Here is a 21,622-nt window from a genome sequence, read left to right as displayed (position 1 = left end):
GGGTTTTTAAGGAAACAGTCTCGATAATTAAAGACGGGACTTATTGATTTTGACTACCAGAATCAATATTTTTATTTTTTTTAGGAGGCTCCAAGCTCTCATTGCTCTGTTTCTTCTACTTAAATTCAAAAACCTTAGAATATTCGAGACTTGAAAAGATACCCACCTTTTATAAACAAAAAGACCAGATCATCGTGAATCTAGGGTTTTGAATCGACCACCATGTCGGACGAGAAAGTCGTCGCCGTGATCATGGTTGGTGGTCCGACCAAAGGTAACATCTTTTTTTTCTTTTGTGGATCTATATTATTTTAAAAAGAAAAGAAAAGAAAAAAAAAAAAAATGTGATTTTGATTTTGGTTTTTGTTAATGTGGTTTCGATTTAGGAACTCGATTTCGTCCTTTATCGTTCAATACACCGAAACCATTGATTCCTTTGGCTGGTCAACCCATGATTCATCATCCTATCTCTGCTTGTAAAAAGGTTTGTTTTTTTTTTTTTTTACTATTTGATCCATGAATCTTGCGTTTGTTCTTATCATTTAGATGATTAAGTAAAAGGGTTCATAGAGTTAGAATCTTGGAATTGTGACTAGCTCTTAAGTATATTGTTAAGCTCAGTTACATGAATGCGTCCTTGTGTTGCACCTCAATCTGTTTTGTTCTTAGAAATTTTGAAATCGCAGTATGATGTATTGTCAATGTGGTATTGTATGATTCCAGTTTTGAGTTTTTCCTTGTATAATTACTTTAAGGATGCTAGAAACATGGGAAAGTTCTCAACTTTGAAATGTTGATTTCTGTGGCATGGCTTGTTTTGTTTTAACCTGAGTTTGTTCCATATTAGTACTCTTATGGCATGGCATGGATTGTTTGTTACATACAACCTGAGTTTTTTCCAATCTAGTACTCTTACTTTGTTACTGGAATTTTAGAAAAACAAGATCTACAACGTTGGAAAAAGGATTGTTCTTGTATGATTTTTAGTTTCCAAGCTATGAACTTTATCTTGTTACATTAGTATCTCAAGCTAGCCAGAATAATGGGTTAAGACTGAAATAATACTTGGGAAAGTCCTCAACTTTTGGAATTTTGATTGCTCATATCAGATTTTGTTTATTTGACATGGACAGATATCAAATCTGGCTCAGATCTTTCTGATTGGATTTTACGACGAAAGAGAATTCGCTTTGTATGTCTCTTCGATATCTAACGAGCTGAAAATTCCAGTGCGGTAAGTTATAGCACTTGTGTTTTTGGTGTCTAATGTAAAACCTTCTCTGCTCATGCATGCTCTTGTTATGTAGATACTTAAAAGAAGATAGACCCCATGGCTCAGCCGGTGCTCTTTATTACTTTCGTGATAGAATTATGGAAGAAAAACCGGTTTGAACTCTCATGATACATTCTCAATTTTAGTTCCTGCTTCACTCAGTCATTTTTTTCTTGATTCATCTACTAATTTTTATTCTCCCATCTTGAACAGTCGCATGTTTTCCTCCTGAACTGTGATGTGTGCTGTTCTTTCCCTCTTCAGGGCATACTCGGTAATCTCACTTTTAAATCTCAAATCTCCTCCATTGTTTCCATTTTTTTATAATTTGATGTAACTTCACTACTTTTTGTAGATGCACATCGAAGATATGGTGGTATTGGAACTATGCTAGTAATCAAGGTTGGTTGTCCTGATTGGTTGTTTTAGATTTTACTAAGGAAACAAACATAAAGATCATACATTCTTGAATATCGCTTTTTTCGCTTCAGGTTTCTGCAGAAGCAGCCAGCCAATTTGGAGAATTGATAGCTGATCCGGATACTAAAGAGCTCCTGCATTATACAGAGAAGCCCGAGACTTTCGTAATTATCTCCAAAACTATCCTGTTTTCTTATTTCCTTCACTTGCTCTGAATCTTGTGTACCTTATAAAATTTCCTTGTTATCTACTCAATGCAGGTCAGTGACTTGATAAACTGTGGTGTCTATGTGTTTACCTCAGATATCTTCAAAGCCATTGAAGAAGTATATAGCCAAATAAGAGACACATGTGAGTATTCATTATAAGCCTCTCTCAGATATTCATTGTCTAATCACCTTAAATTTGGCAGCTAGCAACTACCAATCCGCTACAAGGTCTGTTCCTGCGGATTTTGTGAGATTAGATCAAGATATATTGTCACCTCTTGCTGGAAAGAAACAACTATACACATATGAGAATAAGGATTTCTGGGAACAGATAAAGACTCCAGGGTAAGTTGGTTGTAAATAATTGTTGCAGACGTTCTTGGATTACTCCTTGTGCTAATTAAATTGCTTTAAATAGGAAATCTTTGAAATGCTCGTCTCTATATCTTTCCCAATTCCGCCAAACATCGCCTCATCTTTTAGCTTCAGGAGATGGTACTAACAGGAAACCGATGATCATTGGTGATGTTTATATTCACCCATCCGTAAAACTGCATCCAACCGCAAAGGTAAGTTTCTCATGAATTATAACTAAACTTCTTATTTAGTTTGCAAATGACCAACTTAAATTTCTTGGATCAAGATTGGTCCAAATGTGTCGATCTCAGCAAATGTTCGTGTTGGACCTGGTGTAAGGCTTATTAACTGCATAATCTTAGACGATGTTGAAATCAAGGTAATTTGAATCGGTGCTTGCAATGTTGTTCTTGTTATGAATACAAAAGATTTGTTGTTTAATGTTCTGATCTGGTTAAATGCAGGACAATGCTGTTGTTATAAACTCAATCATCGGATGGAAATCATCCATAGGTAGATGGTCGAGAGTTCAGGCTAGTGGAGATTACAGTGAGAGGCTTGGGATTACTATTCTTGGTAACTTCATTGTATTTTCTTAAAGCTTTTTTGTTCTTCAAATCATTTCGCTATTTTTTTTTTTTTTTATGATTAATTTGTATCTGTAGGTGAGGCTGTAACCGTGGAAGACGAAGTTGCAGTCATAGGAAGCATTGTTCTTCAGAATAAGACACTTAATGTTAGTGTTCAAGAAGATATAATCTTGTGATTGATCACGATGATTATTGTTCAGATTTGTTTTTTAACTGAAACCGGAAAAGAAATACAGACAGACGTAACGCAGTGCGAAGTTTGCGAGCCCACTCGTCTTTTCCTATGGCTAGGATTACTCTTTCTGAGTTTTGTCCTACTTAAACGAGTTCACAGGATTAGATTTTGTGTTAGTAGAACCTATGGAAGATTTGTAAACTCTCATTGTACTTTGGTTTTATATACTAAAAGAAATTATGGAGAAAAGAGTTAAAAAAGAAGACATTGCTGAGAATTTTGTAAGAAAGTCATTGCTGAGAAGTTGTACCGTAAACCGGTTCGTGCAAATACTGCAGATGTGGGAGTAGGTACCAAAAGTGGGGTAGATATACTTGGGTATCTACTAAGATCAGTGAGTCCAATCTGCTCAGGTACCACCAGTAAAGGTTGCAGACTTAAGATCGATGAACCATAGCGTTCTCTTCTTGTGAAAACCTACATCTTGATTCGAAAAGGCGTAATCGATCTAAGTACCATCATCACAGAGGTTTTCAACAAATTGTTCTCTTCTTGTGAAAACAACGTAGGTTGTATTTCTCTCGCTGATAATAGCATAATGGCCCTATACTTTTTTCTCAAAATTCTCATACATATATGGGAATATGGAATCATAAGCAATTATGCATGGTGTTAAGTCTTTAAACATACACAGATGGCAGGCACTCAAGACTTCTAAGATTGTAGTGATCTTTGGTAGAGAATTAGCTTGCTTTTTGCCCCATATCGTAGACAAGCCTCTCTGCATCCCCCGGCTTTGCAAGACACTGAGGACTGTCAAATCGTTATGGTTTTTGATATTCAGATCAATTTTTTTTGGTACTTCGCAACATCATCGGTTCCTGCAGTACATCGGAATTGACCATGTACACGTCCTCGTAAAACGTGCAAATTCTACGTAAGTAACGTAACGCGTACGTGCAAATTTTATGTTTATAACAAGAAGTTAGTTTGGTTTCGTAGTGATGTGTATCCGAAGTTCGGAACTGTACAAAATGCTGAAGCAAAACGTGTATTATCTGAAGAAACTCCTCAAGTTGCGTTACACCATGGTTTGGTGAAGCTTTCCAGCAGGTTGAGAAAGTTGTTATGTTATGGCGATCCATTGTTTCCTCTATGTCGTTTGTATATGCTAATATTTTCTACTAGAAAGTTACCCACGTGGTTTATAAAATCAAATATTTTATATATAAAATCAAATTTTATTAAATTATACATGAAATGTTCATGATATTATTTATATATGCCTTGAAAAGAATTTAAATACATAAATTTATAAGTTTATAATTATGAAGTGTGTTAAAAGAAAGACAATTTTCACATATTGCATAAAAATAAGTTTTGGTTTTAAATTTAGCAAATCATTTCTAAATTTTAAAAATACTAAAATAGCATCATGCTTTCAATCTTATACTCTAAATACTAAACCATATCTCTTCAAAATTATACCCTAAATGTAAAATATAAAAATATAGATAACCATTAGAAATTGTTTAAACTTTTCTCGGCATAATGACAGATGGAGTAAGGATTACAGGAAAATAGACATGAGGTATGATTGGCAACTCAAACAATACCAATGTGATATAAAAGTACTTTTGCTTTTGTACAGGTTAATCTACTATAATTTAGACCACTTTTAATGATTGACATATGTCTTTGATGAAAGTATTGAGGTTACAATATGTGTATATATATATTAAATATTTTACAATAGGTCTCTGTAATGTTTTTCCGTGTAATGCAAAAGGATGTTGTAAATTTTGGGAAGTGATTCCAAAGAGGCATAAAGAAATATGTGATCTTTTGACCATTTATATATGCATTACACGGTAAAATTAGGCTCAATCTTTTTATCAATATGCACAGTAAATTTTTTTTTTTGGTTATGGGAATAAAGAACTTTTAAAAATGAAAAAGAAAGCAAATTTACAAAACATAAACTTAGAAATATATTGTAGTTGAAGATCTGAGGACTTAAGAGGAGAAATCTAAGGGACTTATAACTATAATATTATGTGTGAATGTTCAAAGCCAAAGAGATTGTGCTTTAGGAGTCAAGCATTAGACTCATCTTCATCACTTAAGACTTCCAACTATAGTTTGAAAGTTAAAAAATCACATTACAAAACAATGCAAAAACTTTAATTCATGACTATAATAAAACATAATCCTTTGAAAGATGCTAATAAATATTGACAAGACTCTGATACCAAAAAAAAAAACATTGACATGGCTTTGTGAACAATTTTTTCAAATAGTCCTAGAGAAATTAATATGTTAATCATCATACTGCAAGACATCATGTTTTTATAAAAAACTTCATAAGAAATAATATTAAGAAAAAATACCATGGGAAATGATGGGAAAAGAAAGATATATAGCTAAACATTGTTTGAAGTTTGTAAGGAATTTCATTGACACGTTATTCTGAATAATCACATTCATAGCAATATACAGTTATAAAACATATTAATTGTAATTAATTTGGTCATATGCATTATTGCAACATGAACAGTTTGAACAAAAGAAAACGTCCACCCATAATGTCATAAAGGTAATTGATTGAGAGCAGTGTTCAAGAAAGCGGTCTAGGCGGCCGCCTAGGCGCTAGGCGCTCAGCAGACGCCTAGATGACCGCCTAAACCGCTTAAAATTACATAAATTGTATTTTAATATTTATTTTTGATTTTTAAATTACATATATTAAATTATTATGTTTTATATCTATATATGTAATTATAAACATTTATATGTTGTTAATATAATTTAAATACATGTATTTTTTTACTTTTGTTTATAATTTATATTTTTTTATTTTTATAACATATATATTTGTATAATTTTATATATTTAATATTTTATGTTGTAAACGCCTAAACCGCCTAAAAACCGTCTAGGCCCCGACTAAGCGTTCTAGGCGCTAGGCGCTGGATCACCGCCCAGATACCACCTAGCGCTTTCTTGAACACTGATTGAGAGAAGTAAATGTAAATCTATAGAAACTGACACATGTGTGTAGACAATTTAGTTTTAGATTAANGAAATAATATTAAGAAAAAATACCATGGGAAATGATGGGAAAAGAAAGATATATAGCTAAACATTGTTTGAAGTTTGTAAGGAATTTCATTGACACGTTATTCTGAATAATCACATTCATAGCAATATACAGTTATAAAACATATTAATTGTAATTAATTTGGTCATATGCATTATTGCAACATGAACAGTTTGAACAAAAGAAAACGTCCACCCATAATGTCATAAAGGTAATTGATTGAGAGCAGTGTTCAAGAAAGCGGTCTAGGCGGCCGCCTAGGCGCTAGGCGCTCAGCAGACGCCTAGATGACCGCCTAAACCGCTTAAAATTACATAAATTGTATTTTAATATTTATTTTTGATTTTTAAATTACATATATTAAATTATTATGTTTTATATCTATATATGTAATTATAAACATTTATATGTTGTTAATATAATTTAAATACATGTATTTTTTTACTTTTGTTTATAATTTATATTTTTTTATTTTTATAACATATATATTTGTATAATTTTATATATTTAATATTTTATGTTGTAAACGCCTAAACCGCCTAAAAACCGTCTAGGCCCCGACTAAGCGTTCTAGGCGCTAGGCGCTGGATCACCGCCCAGATACCACCTAGCGCTTTCTTGAACACTGATTGAGAGAAGTAAATGTAAATCTATAGAAACTGACACATGTGTGTAGACAATTTAGTTTTAGATTAACAATAATGTGTCTTTTTATTTCATTAAAATTGAAAAAATGACACATGTTTAAAAAAATAGAGAGGTGCCAAATGACAATTTCTCACAACTCTACTTTATTATAGTTTAATATATAGTAAATATTGACATGTGAAACCGATAAAAATAGTTAAGTAATAAAGTTCCTGTTGCGATAAAAAAAAATAAGTGAAAATTTTATAAATTGTAAAAACAAAATACAATAAATATATTTTGTAAAATATATTATTTTTTCTTTAACAAAAGTAAACTTTAGAGATTCTTGCTATGAAATAATACTAAATTAAAAAAAAAAATAATTAAAGATTTGGTAGAGGAAGATAAATCTTAGTACTTCTATTTCTATATAATAAATAATGTGATTTTTAACCAATTAGATCATCAAAGAGGAATAAAGCAGGTGATAGAATTGATGATGATGTGAGAAATGAGGGACAACCAACCATAAATAAAACCTTAATACTTTTTCAGATTATGTAGTTGATGCTTCGAAATGATGCCAAGTTCGTAGAAGCAGAGAGGCGTGGAGAAGAAAGAAAATATATTTAACCTTTTTAATTAGTTATTTTGGCTAGGAAAAAGACCTATTTTTTTTTGTTTCTTTGGTTTGTTTGCTCCATAGTTTTGAATTAAAATTAAAATGAGTTTATGTCTTGTTGGCTAGGGAATTGAAATGGATCTATGTAAGTTTCTTTAACCCATAGTTTTGAACTAAATTGAGAATGAGAACATATGTCAGCTATATAAGAAGACATGTGTCATGTTATTAGAAGAAGTTGAGAAAAACCTTCTTATATTATATAAGATATAATATTATTTAATCAAATAAATAAGATATATATTATTTGACCACTGATGTTTACATCACATAATTATAAAACATACCAACCCGATTTATAACAAAATTCCAATGATTTTATTTTCTTTTTAAAAATCAAATTAAAACAAACCAAAACGCTGATTGTAAACACTCTTAAAAGACTAAACAACGATTAAATTGTGTTTATTTTAACGATTAACTTGTGTTTAATTAAGACTAGTTGTAAATATCCCCAACAAGCCAAAGTAACTTATGCTTAACGAAATCAACACAATACAAAGCTTCATTGGTGTATTTCTCCATAACGCCACTTCTTGTAAGCTGAGGTGTCATCAACCAAAAACCAGTCACAAATACAAACCCTACCGTGAGTATCCGTGAAACCGTGGGACTCAACCTCCACCGCTGCATCACCGTTGTCTTCTTTTTCACAGCCAATTCCGCCGCAATGCAAACGCCTTGTAACACGAAGAACAGCGTAACTTTCCCTGTAGGCATCTCACGAGTTAAATAGAAGAAGAGCAAGTCGTGAACCAAACCGGAGACGATGAACGTTGCCAATATCCCCGGAAACAAAGCCCAACTAGAGCTCATCCGGCGTTCAGAAACTCGCCGCATTGGTGTGTAAACGGCTGGCCGGAGGATAGCCGGAACCATAATATTCCACCTACGACCCCAGAAGTCTTGTAAAGATGTGGCTAAGTATGGTTTGTTTGACTGTGGCTCGAGCTCACACCCGAGAGATATAGAGATAAAAACTTTGAGTAACGTAAAAATAATCTCAATCTCTAGATATAGATGTACAAAATAGAGACCCATCAGCAGAATGGGAGGCATACTTTGTTTGTAACCATACAAATGTAGTAGCACACCAAATATAGCAACTTTAATGGCGAAAACTAATTTGGGCAAATGAGTGTTAGGTTTAGGGTTTTGTTGGGCTTTGATTGGGAAGCAAGTAAAGAAGAGGAACCATAGGAGATTTTTAGGAATTGGGATTAGAGGACCTTTATCAAAGGAAAAGAGAATGAGTTTGAAATTTGTGAGCCATGTGAGGGAAAATGCTGTGATGAAAGATAAATGAACAGAGGAGTAAAACAGAGGAAGAACAAGAAACAAAGCAACGATGGGTAAAACAGAGAGGAATCGAGGAATACCAGATTTGATTTTGGGTGGTAAATAGTAACAATAAGATATGGACATGATTGCAATAACCAATACCTTGATCAAGCTCTTAAGTTCTTCCTCCATGACTTAGATCTTTGTGTTTTGTTGTTGAGTGTTTTAGCCAATCACCAAAAGTTGTAACTTGGCTGATCTTTTAATGGGAATTTAAGTTAACTGTTCGCAGATACGGCACCGATTACATAGTGGGTGAGAATTAAATTGAATTAAATAATTATAGTACGAAGAGCATTAAGATCGACTACTTTTGTTGTTAGTCTTGAGTTAATATGGTTTTAAAAATCCTCAACCATACAAAAAAAAGTAATGAGAAATGTTTATATGAAAATGAGGATTAGAGAATGATTGGTAACTCTGGTTTAGTAAAGTTGGATTAAGGTTTGTGCAACTTCACTTAATCAAAGTTTGTGGTAAGTATGATTTATTAGACTGTGGCATAGTTTAGTGAGAATAATACTAATACCAAATCTGGCAATCTTAGTGACAAAAGAAGGTGTAAGACGCATCTTAAGAATTCTCAAACCAGACGAGATGGCATAGTTTCTGTTTTCATTTGTTAATAACGAGATGTCATAGATAAAATAACAACACAAACACAATTAATCAATTATATAAAAAAGATAGTTATATAATTATATCACATAAGTTTGGCGGATAAACAGCTTTATCGTACATTATCATCTTATAAAAACTCATTTATACTTATTCAATCAATTATAGATTTTAAAAAGTTTAATGATCCGTGGTTTATCTGAGCGATTAGACTTATGTTTAATGTGTTTCTTTGATTGGTGATTGATTCCCAGGGACGCCCTGACCTAAAGCCAATGAAACAAGGGCTTTAGGCGCCAAAATATATATAACATTTTGGGGCATCAAAAACAACAAAACCCTTGTAATACAGTGGTTGTCCCCTGTTTCTTTAGGTGTCTAGGATGCAGGTTTGAAACTCGGTAACAGCAATATATGCACATTTTTATTACTTAAAGGGCAACAAATTTTTTTTTTGCTTTAGGCAGCCCACAATGTTGGGCCGCCACTGTTGATTCCCTTCTGTGTTTGTGTGATTTCGTGGTTGTTTGTGGCTTGGTTTGGCTACTACGAGTGCCAAGGACGAGTTTGTGGCTCGTGGAGACTGTGATCTGTCGATGGGAATTGATGCTAGGATACAAAGTCGTGTGATTTCACGATGGACTGATGAGGCTGTCGGTCGACACCAATAGATTTTCGATCGATTCTAGTGTTCAGCAGACTGCGGATGTGTCTTTTTCTTGCCTGGTTTGGTTGTTCTTTTTGAATTGCTTATGCTTGTCTTTTCGCTTGTGTGTATAGCCTAGTAGATGGGAGGATTGCCTCACTAAGTATTTGTGATAATACTTATACATCTCAATTGTTGTTTGTGGTGCCGATATATGTAACGTCGAATCATGGCAATGAGGAGGAAGATGATCTTGGATCTTGGTTATGTGTTGTTGGTTTTGGTTACATTATTAATATTGAAACCTTTTATAGAAATATGCTAGGTTATTGGATAGAATGGTTAGAGATAATATTATATTGATGTTTTATTAGAGATGGTTATGTGATATGTTTTCCACTGTATATGTTAGTATTATGGGATGCTTGATTAATATATTACTAGGATATATCCCGTGCTTAAAGCACGGGTCAACATTTTTAAAAAAAATTATAATATAATAATAAAAATTATTGTTTTATTTTTTTTTAAAGTTATTTTATTTGAGATAATATTTTAAATTTTTATGTAAATCTATTAGTTTATTTGAATAATAATTATTTTAAAATATTATAGTATTTTATTTTTGACGTATTATTATAGTTTTATATTTTTTGTTTGTTGTAGTTGAATCATTATTTTGTGAAATATAAAATAGTAATTTTAATATTATAATTGTGAGCAAATAAAAATTATTAATTTATCATTTATATAAATTTAGTTTTACCAACCTGCCAACGTGGAAATTAAAACACACATTTTCATACAATGAGTAATATATCTTCGTTTTAAAAAATTCAAATCACAACATATGCAGAAAAAATATGCATTTTAAATTCTAAGTATTATATGGAAATTCCAAACAATTTGTAAATAAAATATAATAAAGATGATAGGAGAATCATAATTTGAAAACTTAACAAAATCTTTGAATTTAGTTATTAAAAATAATTGTATTGTATACTTGGATATAAAATCTTATTTTTTAAAACTCTGATTGGTTTATATATTTTAAAAAAAAATTAGTAATTTCGTCTATAATTTATTAGAGAGAGAAAATATAATTTTAGATTTTTTTAGATTTTTAATATTTGATCTCTGAGTGTTTTTTATTTTTAGTTAATTATATTTATTTAAAATTAGTTAATTAAGCTTAATTATTATTTTCTAATGGCAATTGAATGTAATTTTTTACACATTTTAATGTTAGTTTCATATTTGTACTTCTCAATTAATATAGTAGGATGTTAAAATTAAAAAAAACGGATCCAATCGTTTCATATCTAATTTGTCATCTTCCTAGATGTACTCATTCACCTCCCACCTAATTTGTCATCTTCCTAGTTCCTATCCACATTTATAAAACTCGTCATTAAATTTTGCACTGTAACTAAATAGTTTGATGAAAACAAATTTTGTTATCGTATATGATTTTATTATCTTTGAAAATGGGTACAATATGTTATGAGTCTAGGTAGTACTAATAGTCTAATAGTAATCAACAACATACAATATTTGATTTTGATTTTCATAAAGTGTATAGGCGTATAGCTTTATAAAACTGAAAACCCCGTATAAAGTTTTTGATTTGTAATTCTAAAAAATGATTATTTCCAATTAAAAATCCAGTGTTTGGGTGCATGTTGATTGAAGTTTTAATTAGAAAGAAAATTATTTTTTCTCTCAAATTCATATCTAATTCAAATGAAAATAAGGTTTTTAAAGTTTTTTTAGTAACTTTATGTAGAATACGATGATTTAAATTAATAAAACAATCAAACAAAAATGATAGAAGTATCATAATTTTAAATTTTACTCATAAATCTAATTGATCAATCGACACGTGGGATAATTTCACATGAATATATAATTATTTCTCAAATAATATAAATCAAGATACAATCACACGTTTTATTTTGTGAGCTGTGTCGCAATATTTTGGTCTTACTCCTAGATGAGCTTCAAACGTAAACAAGATCAGTCCATTGAAACTGGCTTAATTTTTTCTGCGTCTTTCCTGAACTCCTCACCCGCTATTACTTACGACAACGCTGAAAATCAGAAAAAAAAAAAAAAAATTTCACACCTTCATTTTGATGTTCAAAGCTAAGAATTGCATTTATATAACAACATTATGTTTTAACTTTTAATCTCAGAACTAGATTATGACCTGCAGTACACCTCGGGATAATTTTTTAAAATTTTTTTTTGTTAATGTACTATTTTAATACTAATTTTGTTAATATACTCTTTTGTTAATTTTTCTGATTTATATATAAACCGTGGTATACCGCACAATAATTTTTGTTTACTACAATCTTAATTAAATCAGTTTGATTCGATATATTTTATATTGGAGTTGTTAAAACATTAAAATGAGAATTTAACCCGTACTGAAATATCATATTACTGATAGTTTATTTTTTAGTATTATCAATTTAATCCTGTAATGTCATATAACCCGTCATGTAATATAACTCGTTTGTGTAATTTTAAAAATTTAATATGTTTAAATATTTATAATTTTAAAATTTTTATTAAGTTTTAGACATATCAGTTATAAATTATAAACTTCTTAAAATTTTATAATTTACTATATACAGTAAATTTACTATATATGTATGTTGAACACACACTTTTTATATTAATTGAGTAATATATGTTTATTTTAAAAAATTCAAATCACAATATATGCAGGAAAAATACACCTTTTTATTAACTTTATGTATTATATGATGATTCACTACATTTAAATTTTAAAATCAAAAAGAGATGATAGGAGAATAATTTTTTTAAAATATGGAATAAATTTTCTAAATATCTATATTAATTATATAACATTATATATATGGATATTTAAAATATTTTAATTGTGTTTGGTTATAAGGATAGTAGAGAAAATTAACTAAACTTGTTTTGATATGAATATAAGCATTAAATGGCATTCAATATAAAAAACTTTCAAAAAATATTTTTGAGCAAAAACTGCTGCAAAAATACTAGTATAGATACAGAATCTCTTGATATATGGTCAATTTAATCTCAAAAGATTTTTCTTTCAAATTTCATATATCAAAACTGACGTTATTTAGGATTTTATGACTACATTGATTATACAAAGTATCATTTAATCACTCAAAAATAATAAAAGTTGGCAAAAGGGTTACATATTATAACCCCCACGTCTAGCTATTTGACTTTCTTGTTCTTCTTCACTCTCCAATTATTCCTTTTTTCGAAAGTCTCTGGAACCTCTCACTTGACTCGTATCTATCGAAGCTTCTTTGATATTGTTTTAAACGTAAGTTTTCTCCACCGTCCCTATCTCCTCTTAGGAGAATGCAATGGAAAGATTGATAAAGATGGTATATTTGTATATACAATATTTTCTCTAAATGTTAACCGATCCGTTTATTGATTGAGTTGTTCACTTTGAATAAAGGAAAATAAAAAGTTACGTCCATGGCAAATGGTGGTGGTGGCAGTGGCGACAACGGTAGTGGTGGAAATAAGGGAGCAGGAAATCGGACCGAGGAGTTGCAACCCCATCCGGTAAAAGAACAACTCCCAGAAATTCAATACTGCGTCAACAGTCCTCCTCCTTGGTGTATGTTTTGTTTTATTTGAATTTTGGTTATTATTTTACTTTTTATTTCTATTTTATATCTAATTTGGGTGTGTAAATGTAATACATTTGGTGTTTCCAGTTGAAGCGGTAGTGTTGGGTTTCCAGCATTACTTGTTGAGTCTTGGCATCACAGTTCTCATTCCAAGTCTATTAGTTCCACTCATGGGAGGTGGTGATGTAAGTATACATGATTTTCAAATAATTTTTAGAGATTGGATTTTTTTTAGCAACCTTAAAAATTATAACACATCGTATTCAACAATTATTAAAAAAATTACTAAATCTTTGTTATGTCAGTTCCTCTTGTCTTCCGACAAACCATGTTGTTAGGACTAGTGTTTTGTCCAAGAGGTCGGAAAATCTCTGGTTTTTTTATTTCCTGGTTAGATTTAATTAGACGTCAATGAATTCCGGATTCCAGTGCCTTAGTGGGTTTTCAAATAATTTTGTAGATTTGATTTTGACAAAATCTGAAATTTATAAACACAATATAAAAATATTATTAAAAAATCGCACAAATGAAATTATATGATTTTATAGATTTTAATTTTATCATAATGATTCTCAAAAATATATTTTAGTATTTCACTCTTTTTTTATTAGAGTTGATAGTTAACTACCGATTTTTTTTTTGTCATACTCTTTGGCAAGACAAACAAAATCACGAGTTAAAATTAATATTGCGTAAAAATTTATTGTTTTATTAACTTATCATAAATATAATTTTTCAATATTTCTATTGTATATCGATGTAATCTTTGAGATTATAGTTATTAAAAATACTAATAATATAAATTTAAAAAACTAGATATTTTAATAAAGACAAGTGATTTTAAATCATTAAAAAAATTCTGTATACATTTTTCAGTTTCTATATATTTTGGACAATCGAATTTTCTATATATTTTTTTAAACATTTTTCAGACAGAAAAGGCTAAAGTAATACAAACATTACTTTTTGTCTCTGGACTAACGACATTGTTCCAGACCTTTTTTGGAAGTCGATTGCCTGTGATAGCTGCAGCTTCTTATGCATATATCATACCAATTACTTCCATCATTTCTTCCACGAGGTTCACTTACTACACTGATCCTTTTGAAGTAAGTCTTAACACTAATATTATCATTAATTAATTTTACAATGTATGTTGTACTAAGAAACATTTGTTTGATAATAAAATAAATCAGAGATTTGTTAGAACAATGAGAAGTATACAAGGAGCTCTGATTATCACTGGATGTTTCCAAGTTGTTGTTTGTTTTCTAGGCATATGGAGAAATATTGTCAGGTAAATTGCATAATATTATTTTGCGTTACTGGGATTATGACTCTACCATTAAACTCGAATGTAATTTTGGTTTGTGTTCATTAGATTTCTAAGCCCACTCTCCATTGCTCCTTTGGCCACATTTACCGGACTGGGACTCTACCATATCGGCTTCCCATTGGTATGTGTATATATATTATTTTTAGCCATATAAAGTGGTAATATTTATGTTATTGAATAGTTATACATTATAATATATATGAATTTTATGATGTAAAATTCTTTCGTTTTACAGTTAGCTAGATGTGTTGAAATAGGACTTCCTGGGTTGATCCTATTTCTTTTTATCACTCAGGTAAATGTCTATGCCTTTTTCTTGTTATAAATCCTTGCATACATGAAGTAGGGTATACACTTTATAGATCATCTAAAAGAAGTAGTTTCCAGACGCGAGTATATATATGGGGTTGTGTTTACATTTTACGAGTGAATTTTCCTAAAACAATTAACTCTTTTTAATTTTACAAAATTTATCGTTGCTAAGAATTTGTTTTTTTGGCTTTGGCATTTACAATTAATAGATACTGTGTTCTATATTTTTTTTTGGATGCAGTACTTACCGCGTTGTATGAAGTTGAAAAAAGGGGTGATGCTTTGGGATGGAAACAGATGTGACCGTTATGGGATGGTGTTATGTATTCCTGTGGTATGGTTGTTTGCTCAACTACTTACATCGAGTGGTGTCTATGACCACAAACCTCAGACTACTCAAACCAGTTGTCGTACAGATCGTACTGGTCTCATAACCAACACTCCTTGGTCAGTTCTACTATTTAAATTGTAGTTTTTGGCGATTTTCCTATTTTGTTATTCAAATTTTATCTTTATGTTTATTTTTTTTATCTTTATGTTAACAATAGGATATACATACCATATCCGTTTCAATGGGGAAGCCCAACTTTCAACCTAACTGATTCGTTCGCGATGATGGCTGCGTCTTTGGTCACTCTATTTGAGGTCAAAATTTCTTTTTATATATGAATTTGATATTAAATATCAAGAAAAATAATATATAATCATCTAATATGTTTAGAATTAAGGAGTGATAAGTTTTATTCTAGTATTGTAGTCGACTGGTTTGTTCTACGCATCCGCAAGATATGGAAGTGCAACACCGATCCCACCATCAGTTGTTAGCCGTGGTACTGGCTGGCTGGTTAGTCTAGCATCAATTTAATCAAGTCACTTTTTAGTAAACATACTCTTTTTACCCTTTATTAACTATATATTTCATCATCTCCTCAATATTTGACTAAATATTTTGTAGGGAGTTGGAGTATTACTCAATGGCATGCTTGGAGGCATCACAGGGATCACAACATCATCGTAACAAAATTCCTCCCTAACTTACATTTTTTCTTATTATTATTATTATTATTCATTTTTTTTAGTGCTAGTAATTATGGGTTATTGAGTGTAACTTAATGTCCAGAGAAAATGTTGGACTTTTGGCGATGACTAAGATTGGGAGTCGGAGAGTGATACAAATATCAGCTACCTTCATGCTTTTTTTCTCCATCTTTGGTAATATTTGCTATAACCTTTTTGCATATTTTTTTATTGGTTTGGTAACTTATTTATTTTGATCAAATGCAGGAAAGTTTGGAGCTTTTTTCGCGTCCATACCATTACCAATCATGGCATCTCTTTACTGCATCGTCTTGTGTTTTGTGTGTAAGATTACTTTTTGATCGTTTTGTATCATGTTTAAGATTACTTTTTTATTTAATTAATAGTATGTTGTTATTTATTACTAAAAAAAATAAAATAAAATTCAATTGATTACAGGTTCTGCAGGACTTAGCTTTCTACAATTCTGCAACCTCAATAGCTTCAACACCAAATTCATTTTGGGATTCTCCTTTTTTATGGCTATTTCAGTCCCTCAATATTTCAGAGAATATTACAATGGAGGTTGGCGGTCTGAGCATCGCTCGAATTGGGTAAGTACATCATCTTCTTATAAACTTTAAGACACATTTTTAAACTCACAAATGCTTTCTTTGTAACTTATCACAATGGGAATTTTTTTATGTGAATACAAAACAGTTGGAAGATGTGATAAGAGTGATATTCATGTCGCACACAACAGTTGCAGCAATTATAGCGATAGTACTTGACTGCACATTGTCTCGTGAGACTGATGAAGCCAAGAAAGATTGCGGGTTGAAATGGTGGGAAAAGTTCCGACTATACAATCTCGATGTACGAAATGATGAGTTTTATGGTCTGCCTTGCAGCCTCAACAAATTCTTCCCTTCTCATTAAAACTTTCACAAAATATTTTCTTCTATGCTTTTGCCTTTTTGAATGTTGTCTTTCTGCTTTCTTTATTACTTAGAACTTTAGAGTGTTATATTCAGTTTGTTTTCTGAGCTTTACTAGTTTGTTTGATTATTACTAAACAATGTTCCAAAAGTTGTTAACCGCTAATCAGAAGTTAGTGTACTGAATGGAGCTTAATTTTTTTTTATCTAAACAATGTTCTAAGAGACTGATGTCTTTAACCTCCAACATTTTAACATTCTCTAGCAGCTATTTGAAGAGTTTTGATACTATAATTACTGAAAAATAAACACGAACATACTATATCAAATAAGACCGGTCGTAGAAACAAAATCAAGGAACACAAATTTATAGTTGCATTTAATAAAACAGCTTTGGCACTACTAGATAGAAAAGCCAGAGATCCCTACAAAATTAACACATTTTTTCTGTCAATATTATCTACATTAAAAAAAAACTAAGAAAACAAAAGGATAAACACTTATGTCAAGACTCAGGATTAGAACCATCACCGTCACCTCCTCTCTTATTAGCCGTTGTGTTCTTAAGAATCTGCTGAAACAAAAAAAATATAACTTCAACAGTCAACACATTCGTCATAATAATAACCATTAAAACTGCATTGTGACAGTCACTTAGCTTACAACACAAGCTAAGTAATGATCATCTAAAACTGAAGCAACCATTGATGAGTTCTTCTATAATGAGAGAATGGGAGCTACAAGAAGATGCGATGGATGTGAGAGAAAGTAAACAATAAGCTTTACTAAGTCTATGGTAGTCGTCTTAGAAGGATAGTTCATGCCATAGGCTTTATTATTAAAAGAAACAATCAAGACTAAAAGTACTTTAAAACAAAGTTCACTATCTCGAAAACAAGCATAATACAATCACTCGTTCTTTATTTTGTGAGCTTTGTCGCAATATTTTGGTCCCTACTCCACGATTATCTTCATCAAACTAAACCAAATCAGTCCACTGAAACTGGCTTCATTTCTTCTGCTTCTTTCCTCAACTCGTCAAACAGAACAGACGACAAATATCTCTCTCCAAAGCTTGGATGAATCGTCTGTCCAAAAACAAAAGCAAATTCCAATGCACCGTCTGATCAGTTCATGTCACAAATCAAAACAAAACCACAGAAAAGAAATGGAAAACATTTTTTTTCTCTCTTACAACAATGACTTTTCCTTTATTCTCTGGCATTTTTGCTAGTCTTATTGCTGCCACGGTGTTAGCCCCCGACGATATCCCAACCTACAAGTTAGGTTTCCACTGTTAAAATCAGAAGAAAACACTAACTAATTATCTCATTAAACAAGAAAAATAAAACCACTCACCATGAGACCTTCTTTCAGTGCCAATTCTCTAGCCATGTTTACAGCATCCTCACTACTAACCTGTTCCTCTCGCGCAAATATTCACAAACACATAAGCATTTTAAAAGTTAATATAATATAAAAAGATCAATGGAAGGTTTAGCTTAGACATTACCTCAAGTACTTTTTCCATAATATGCATATCTAATATATCCGGTTTAAATCCAACCCCATTGCCGGTGATCTCATGTGGACCTAACTCAAAGTTCAAAACTCTAGCATTAGCAACCACAAAAACTTGGATATTCCACTGATTTAGACCACCAGGAAGCAAATAGGATAAAAACAAATAAAGTTTTGAAGATTCAAAATGTTCACCTGGTTTGTCGCCGTTGAGTATGTTGCTTTCAGTAGGCTCCACTCCATATATCTACCATATGCAACACATTCGTGATTAAAAGCAATCTCTTTTTTGATATTCCCGAGATATATTCAGAAATTAATCAATCACCTTAACACTGGGGTTTCTAGATTTAAGGTATTTCCCAACACCAGTGACTGTACCTCCAATGCCAATTCCCATCACAAATATATCGACATTCCCATGTGTATCTTCCCAAATCTCAGGACCAGTTGTATCGTAATGAACCTACACCAATGTTCCAACCCTCATATATTCATGTGATATGCAATTTTTAAAGACATTATACTTCTAATTTTTTGTAACTCTAAAGAACCTGGGTGTTTGCTGGATTGTTAAACTGTTGCAGCATAAAAGCATTGGGAGTGGTCTCAAGGAGTTGATTAGCTTTCTTAACAGCTCCACCCATTCCTTTGGTTGGATCAGTAAGGACAAGCTCTGCACCAAAGGATCTCATCGTCACTCTCCTCTCCAAGCTTGTGTAAGAAGGCATCGTTATTATAATCTTGTATCCTTCCATTGCAGCCATGAAAGCCAAACTTATTCCCATGTTTCCTGAAGTTGGCTCTATCAATGTTGTCTGAGAATCAAGCATCAGTTAAATGGGTAAGAAACTATTATCTTTTAAAATTTAAAATATGAAAAAACAAAAATGCTAATTACTTTTCCAGGGGTGATTAAGTTTTTCTTCTCTGCATCCTCAATCATGGCTAAAGCGGGTCTGATGACAACAAAATAGAATATCTTAAAATAAGTATTAACTTACTCAAACATGTGTTCTTTGATGTGAAGATTAAAGGTTTTTACAATCACCTGTCTTTGATGCTACAAGTAGATTGGAAATGTTCTTGTTTGGCTGCAATATAAGCTCCACATCCTTCGGTCACTTTGTTGAGAAATACAAGTGGGGTTCTTCCAATGAGCTAAAATACAGATAAAATTTCAATAGAAGATGAAGAAAGGAAAAAAAAATTGAAAACCATGATCGAGTTTTGAGTTTTGAGACTTATATATATAATATACTTATATGTTTTGCTTACCATTGAGGCATCACCTTTGACGTTAGTGGATGCGAAAGCTTTGGGGTGATCTTTGAGTCTCTGAGCTGATGAAGGAGGAGATTCAACGGCTGACACGACCTTACTCATGGTGTTGCTGATGCAAGTGAGTAGACTAGTGCAATTGAAGTTGGAAGACAATGAACGCAAAATAAAATAAAACGCTTTGTAATATATACTAGGTTATCACGAGCGGTATACCGCGAGACTAAATTATAGATTAATATATTTTAAATAATAATTTTAATTTTATTTAGTTTTCAAATTTCCAATTAATTAAATTTTATCTAATTAATTTATAATTTTGTTTAGAATGTTTTTTCTTATTCTTACGTTTTATACAATTTATAACTTAATTACATTTAATTTGTTATTAAATAGAATATAAAATTTTAAAACACTTAGTTTTGTTTTCTATAATTAAACAGAGGTATATGCATGGTATGTTAGTGTATATTTTTATGTGTATATATGTTTTTTTTGGAATATTAAGAATGTGTTGTAGTATGTGTAATATTTTGTAATTCATATACTAAATAATTTATAAGTTAATTTTCCAAACTATGACTACAAATCTATAGTATATAAAATAAACTAATAGTTTTAGTGTTGGTTCTATAGTCCAAACCCACCATGCTAGGCGGATCACACAACATGTTCAAAGATTTTTAATCCGCAAAAACTCATTATGCGAAACCCGTGAAAGTAAAATATAGTATGTGAGGCTAAAAGTCACTTTTCATCAAATCAGGTTTTCAAATTTTTAAAGAACAATACCTCTTCACTCACTTCCTTATAAAATAAAGAAATAAAATCTGTATACATTGACAATTATGTTTGTTACCTTTTAAAACACTTAGTTTCCATAAAAAAAATCAAATATAAGTTAAATCAATTTGTTTATTAAATTAATTATTTAATGCCAATGGCATGCCTGTAAATAAGTATCAACTTGAGATTTATTTTATAAATGTCTTCAAAAATGTATATATCGATAGGATCCTAAATGACTCATATTTTATACTAATAGAATTGATTTATCTTATTTAGTATAAAATATCAAATTTTTATTTTTTCTTTATATGAAAATAATAAATGCATTGAATCAGATTCTCTTTTATATTTGTAGAGTTCTTGAAGTGCACTCCAAGTTTTATAATTTTAATAACTTTGAATGTGTAAAATTTGTATTTTCTTTTGTCTATATATGAAAATAATAGATAATTGATTCTATTTTGTTCATATCTTTGTAAAGAAGACATGGGATGGATAAGGTGAGGGTTCTACTTGAGTGTAAACACACTTTGTAAACTCAGATTGAAGCTAAGGGTTCTAGTTAAGTGTAAACAAACTTTTTGAAAAATTATGATAACATATTTAATGCAAAGCTCGAATAAACAAATAAAACGTTATCTTTATTATTACTCAAAGTGAAAATGGTTTTGTGGTGTAGTTGATTATAACGTCAGTCTAACACACTGAAGGTCTCCGCTCGAACCGGG

General features: G+C 31.0%; 4 protein-coding genes across 4 annotated transcripts; 2 read left to right on the top strand and 2 right to left on the bottom strand.

Moving 5' to 3' along the window:
- On the top strand, positions 86 to 3,313 carry LOC104747142 (mannose-1-phosphate guanyltransferase alpha-like). The gene is made up of 13 exons (XM_010468718.2): positions 86 to 274; positions 387 to 484; positions 1,134 to 1,234; positions 1,308 to 1,386; positions 1,487 to 1,547; positions 1,629 to 1,675; positions 1,765 to 1,857; positions 1,954 to 2,044; positions 2,106 to 2,247; positions 2,321 to 2,471; positions 2,546 to 2,638; positions 2,724 to 2,835; positions 2,925 to 3,313. Exons 1-13 carry the CDS (start codon positions 223 to 225, stop codon positions 3,023 to 3,025), a joined length of 1,221 nt encoding a protein of 406 aa, XP_010467020.1. The 5' UTR covers positions 86 to 222; the 3' UTR covers positions 3,026 to 3,313.
- LOC104747141 (probable long-chain-alcohol O-fatty-acyltransferase 5) lies at positions 7,732 to 8,953 on the bottom strand. The gene has a single exon (XM_010468717.2). The coding sequence runs from the start codon at positions 8,907 to 8,909 to the stop codon at positions 7,875 to 7,877; it is 1,035 nt and encodes a 344-aa protein (XP_010467019.1). The 5' UTR covers positions 8,910 to 8,953; the 3' UTR covers positions 7,732 to 7,874.
- LOC104748595 (putative nucleobase-ascorbate transporter 10) lies at positions 13,543 to 17,304 on the top strand. The gene is made up of 14 exons (XM_010470210.1): positions 13,543 to 13,687; positions 13,788 to 13,885; positions 14,633 to 14,809; positions 14,897 to 14,997; positions 15,082 to 15,157; positions 15,272 to 15,331; positions 15,590 to 15,795; positions 15,897 to 15,993; positions 16,106 to 16,192; positions 16,304 to 16,362; positions 16,469 to 16,560; positions 16,633 to 16,710; positions 16,825 to 16,979; positions 17,086 to 17,304. The coding sequence occupies exons 1-14, from the start codon at positions 13,543 to 13,545 to the stop codon at positions 17,302 to 17,304; spliced, it is 1,650 nt and encodes a 549-aa protein (XP_010468512.1).
- LOC104747140 (bifunctional L-3-cyanoalanine synthase/cysteine synthase C1, mitochondrial-like) lies at positions 18,114 to 20,213 on the bottom strand. Its single transcript, XM_010468716.1, has 10 exons — positions 20,103 to 20,213; positions 19,876 to 19,985; positions 19,726 to 19,783; positions 19,379 to 19,642; positions 19,153 to 19,290; positions 19,020 to 19,071; positions 18,817 to 18,896; positions 18,663 to 18,722; positions 18,499 to 18,579; positions 18,114 to 18,391 (listed from the first exon to the last, which is right to left on the bottom strand). Exons 1-10 carry the CDS (start codon positions 20,208 to 20,210, stop codon positions 18,293 to 18,295), a joined length of 1,050 nt encoding a protein of 349 aa, XP_010467018.1. The 5' UTR covers positions 20,211 to 20,213; the 3' UTR covers positions 18,114 to 18,292.

This window comes from Camelina sativa, chromosome 15 (genome assembly GCF_000633955.1).
Source record: "Camelina sativa cultivar DH55 chromosome 15, Cs, whole genome shotgun sequence".
Lineage (NCBI taxonomy): Eukaryota > Viridiplantae > Streptophyta > Magnoliopsida > Brassicales > Brassicaceae > Camelina > Camelina sativa.
The sequence above is the reverse complement of the archived record's forward strand: the minus strand, read 5'-3'. Positions and strand labels throughout refer to the sequence as shown.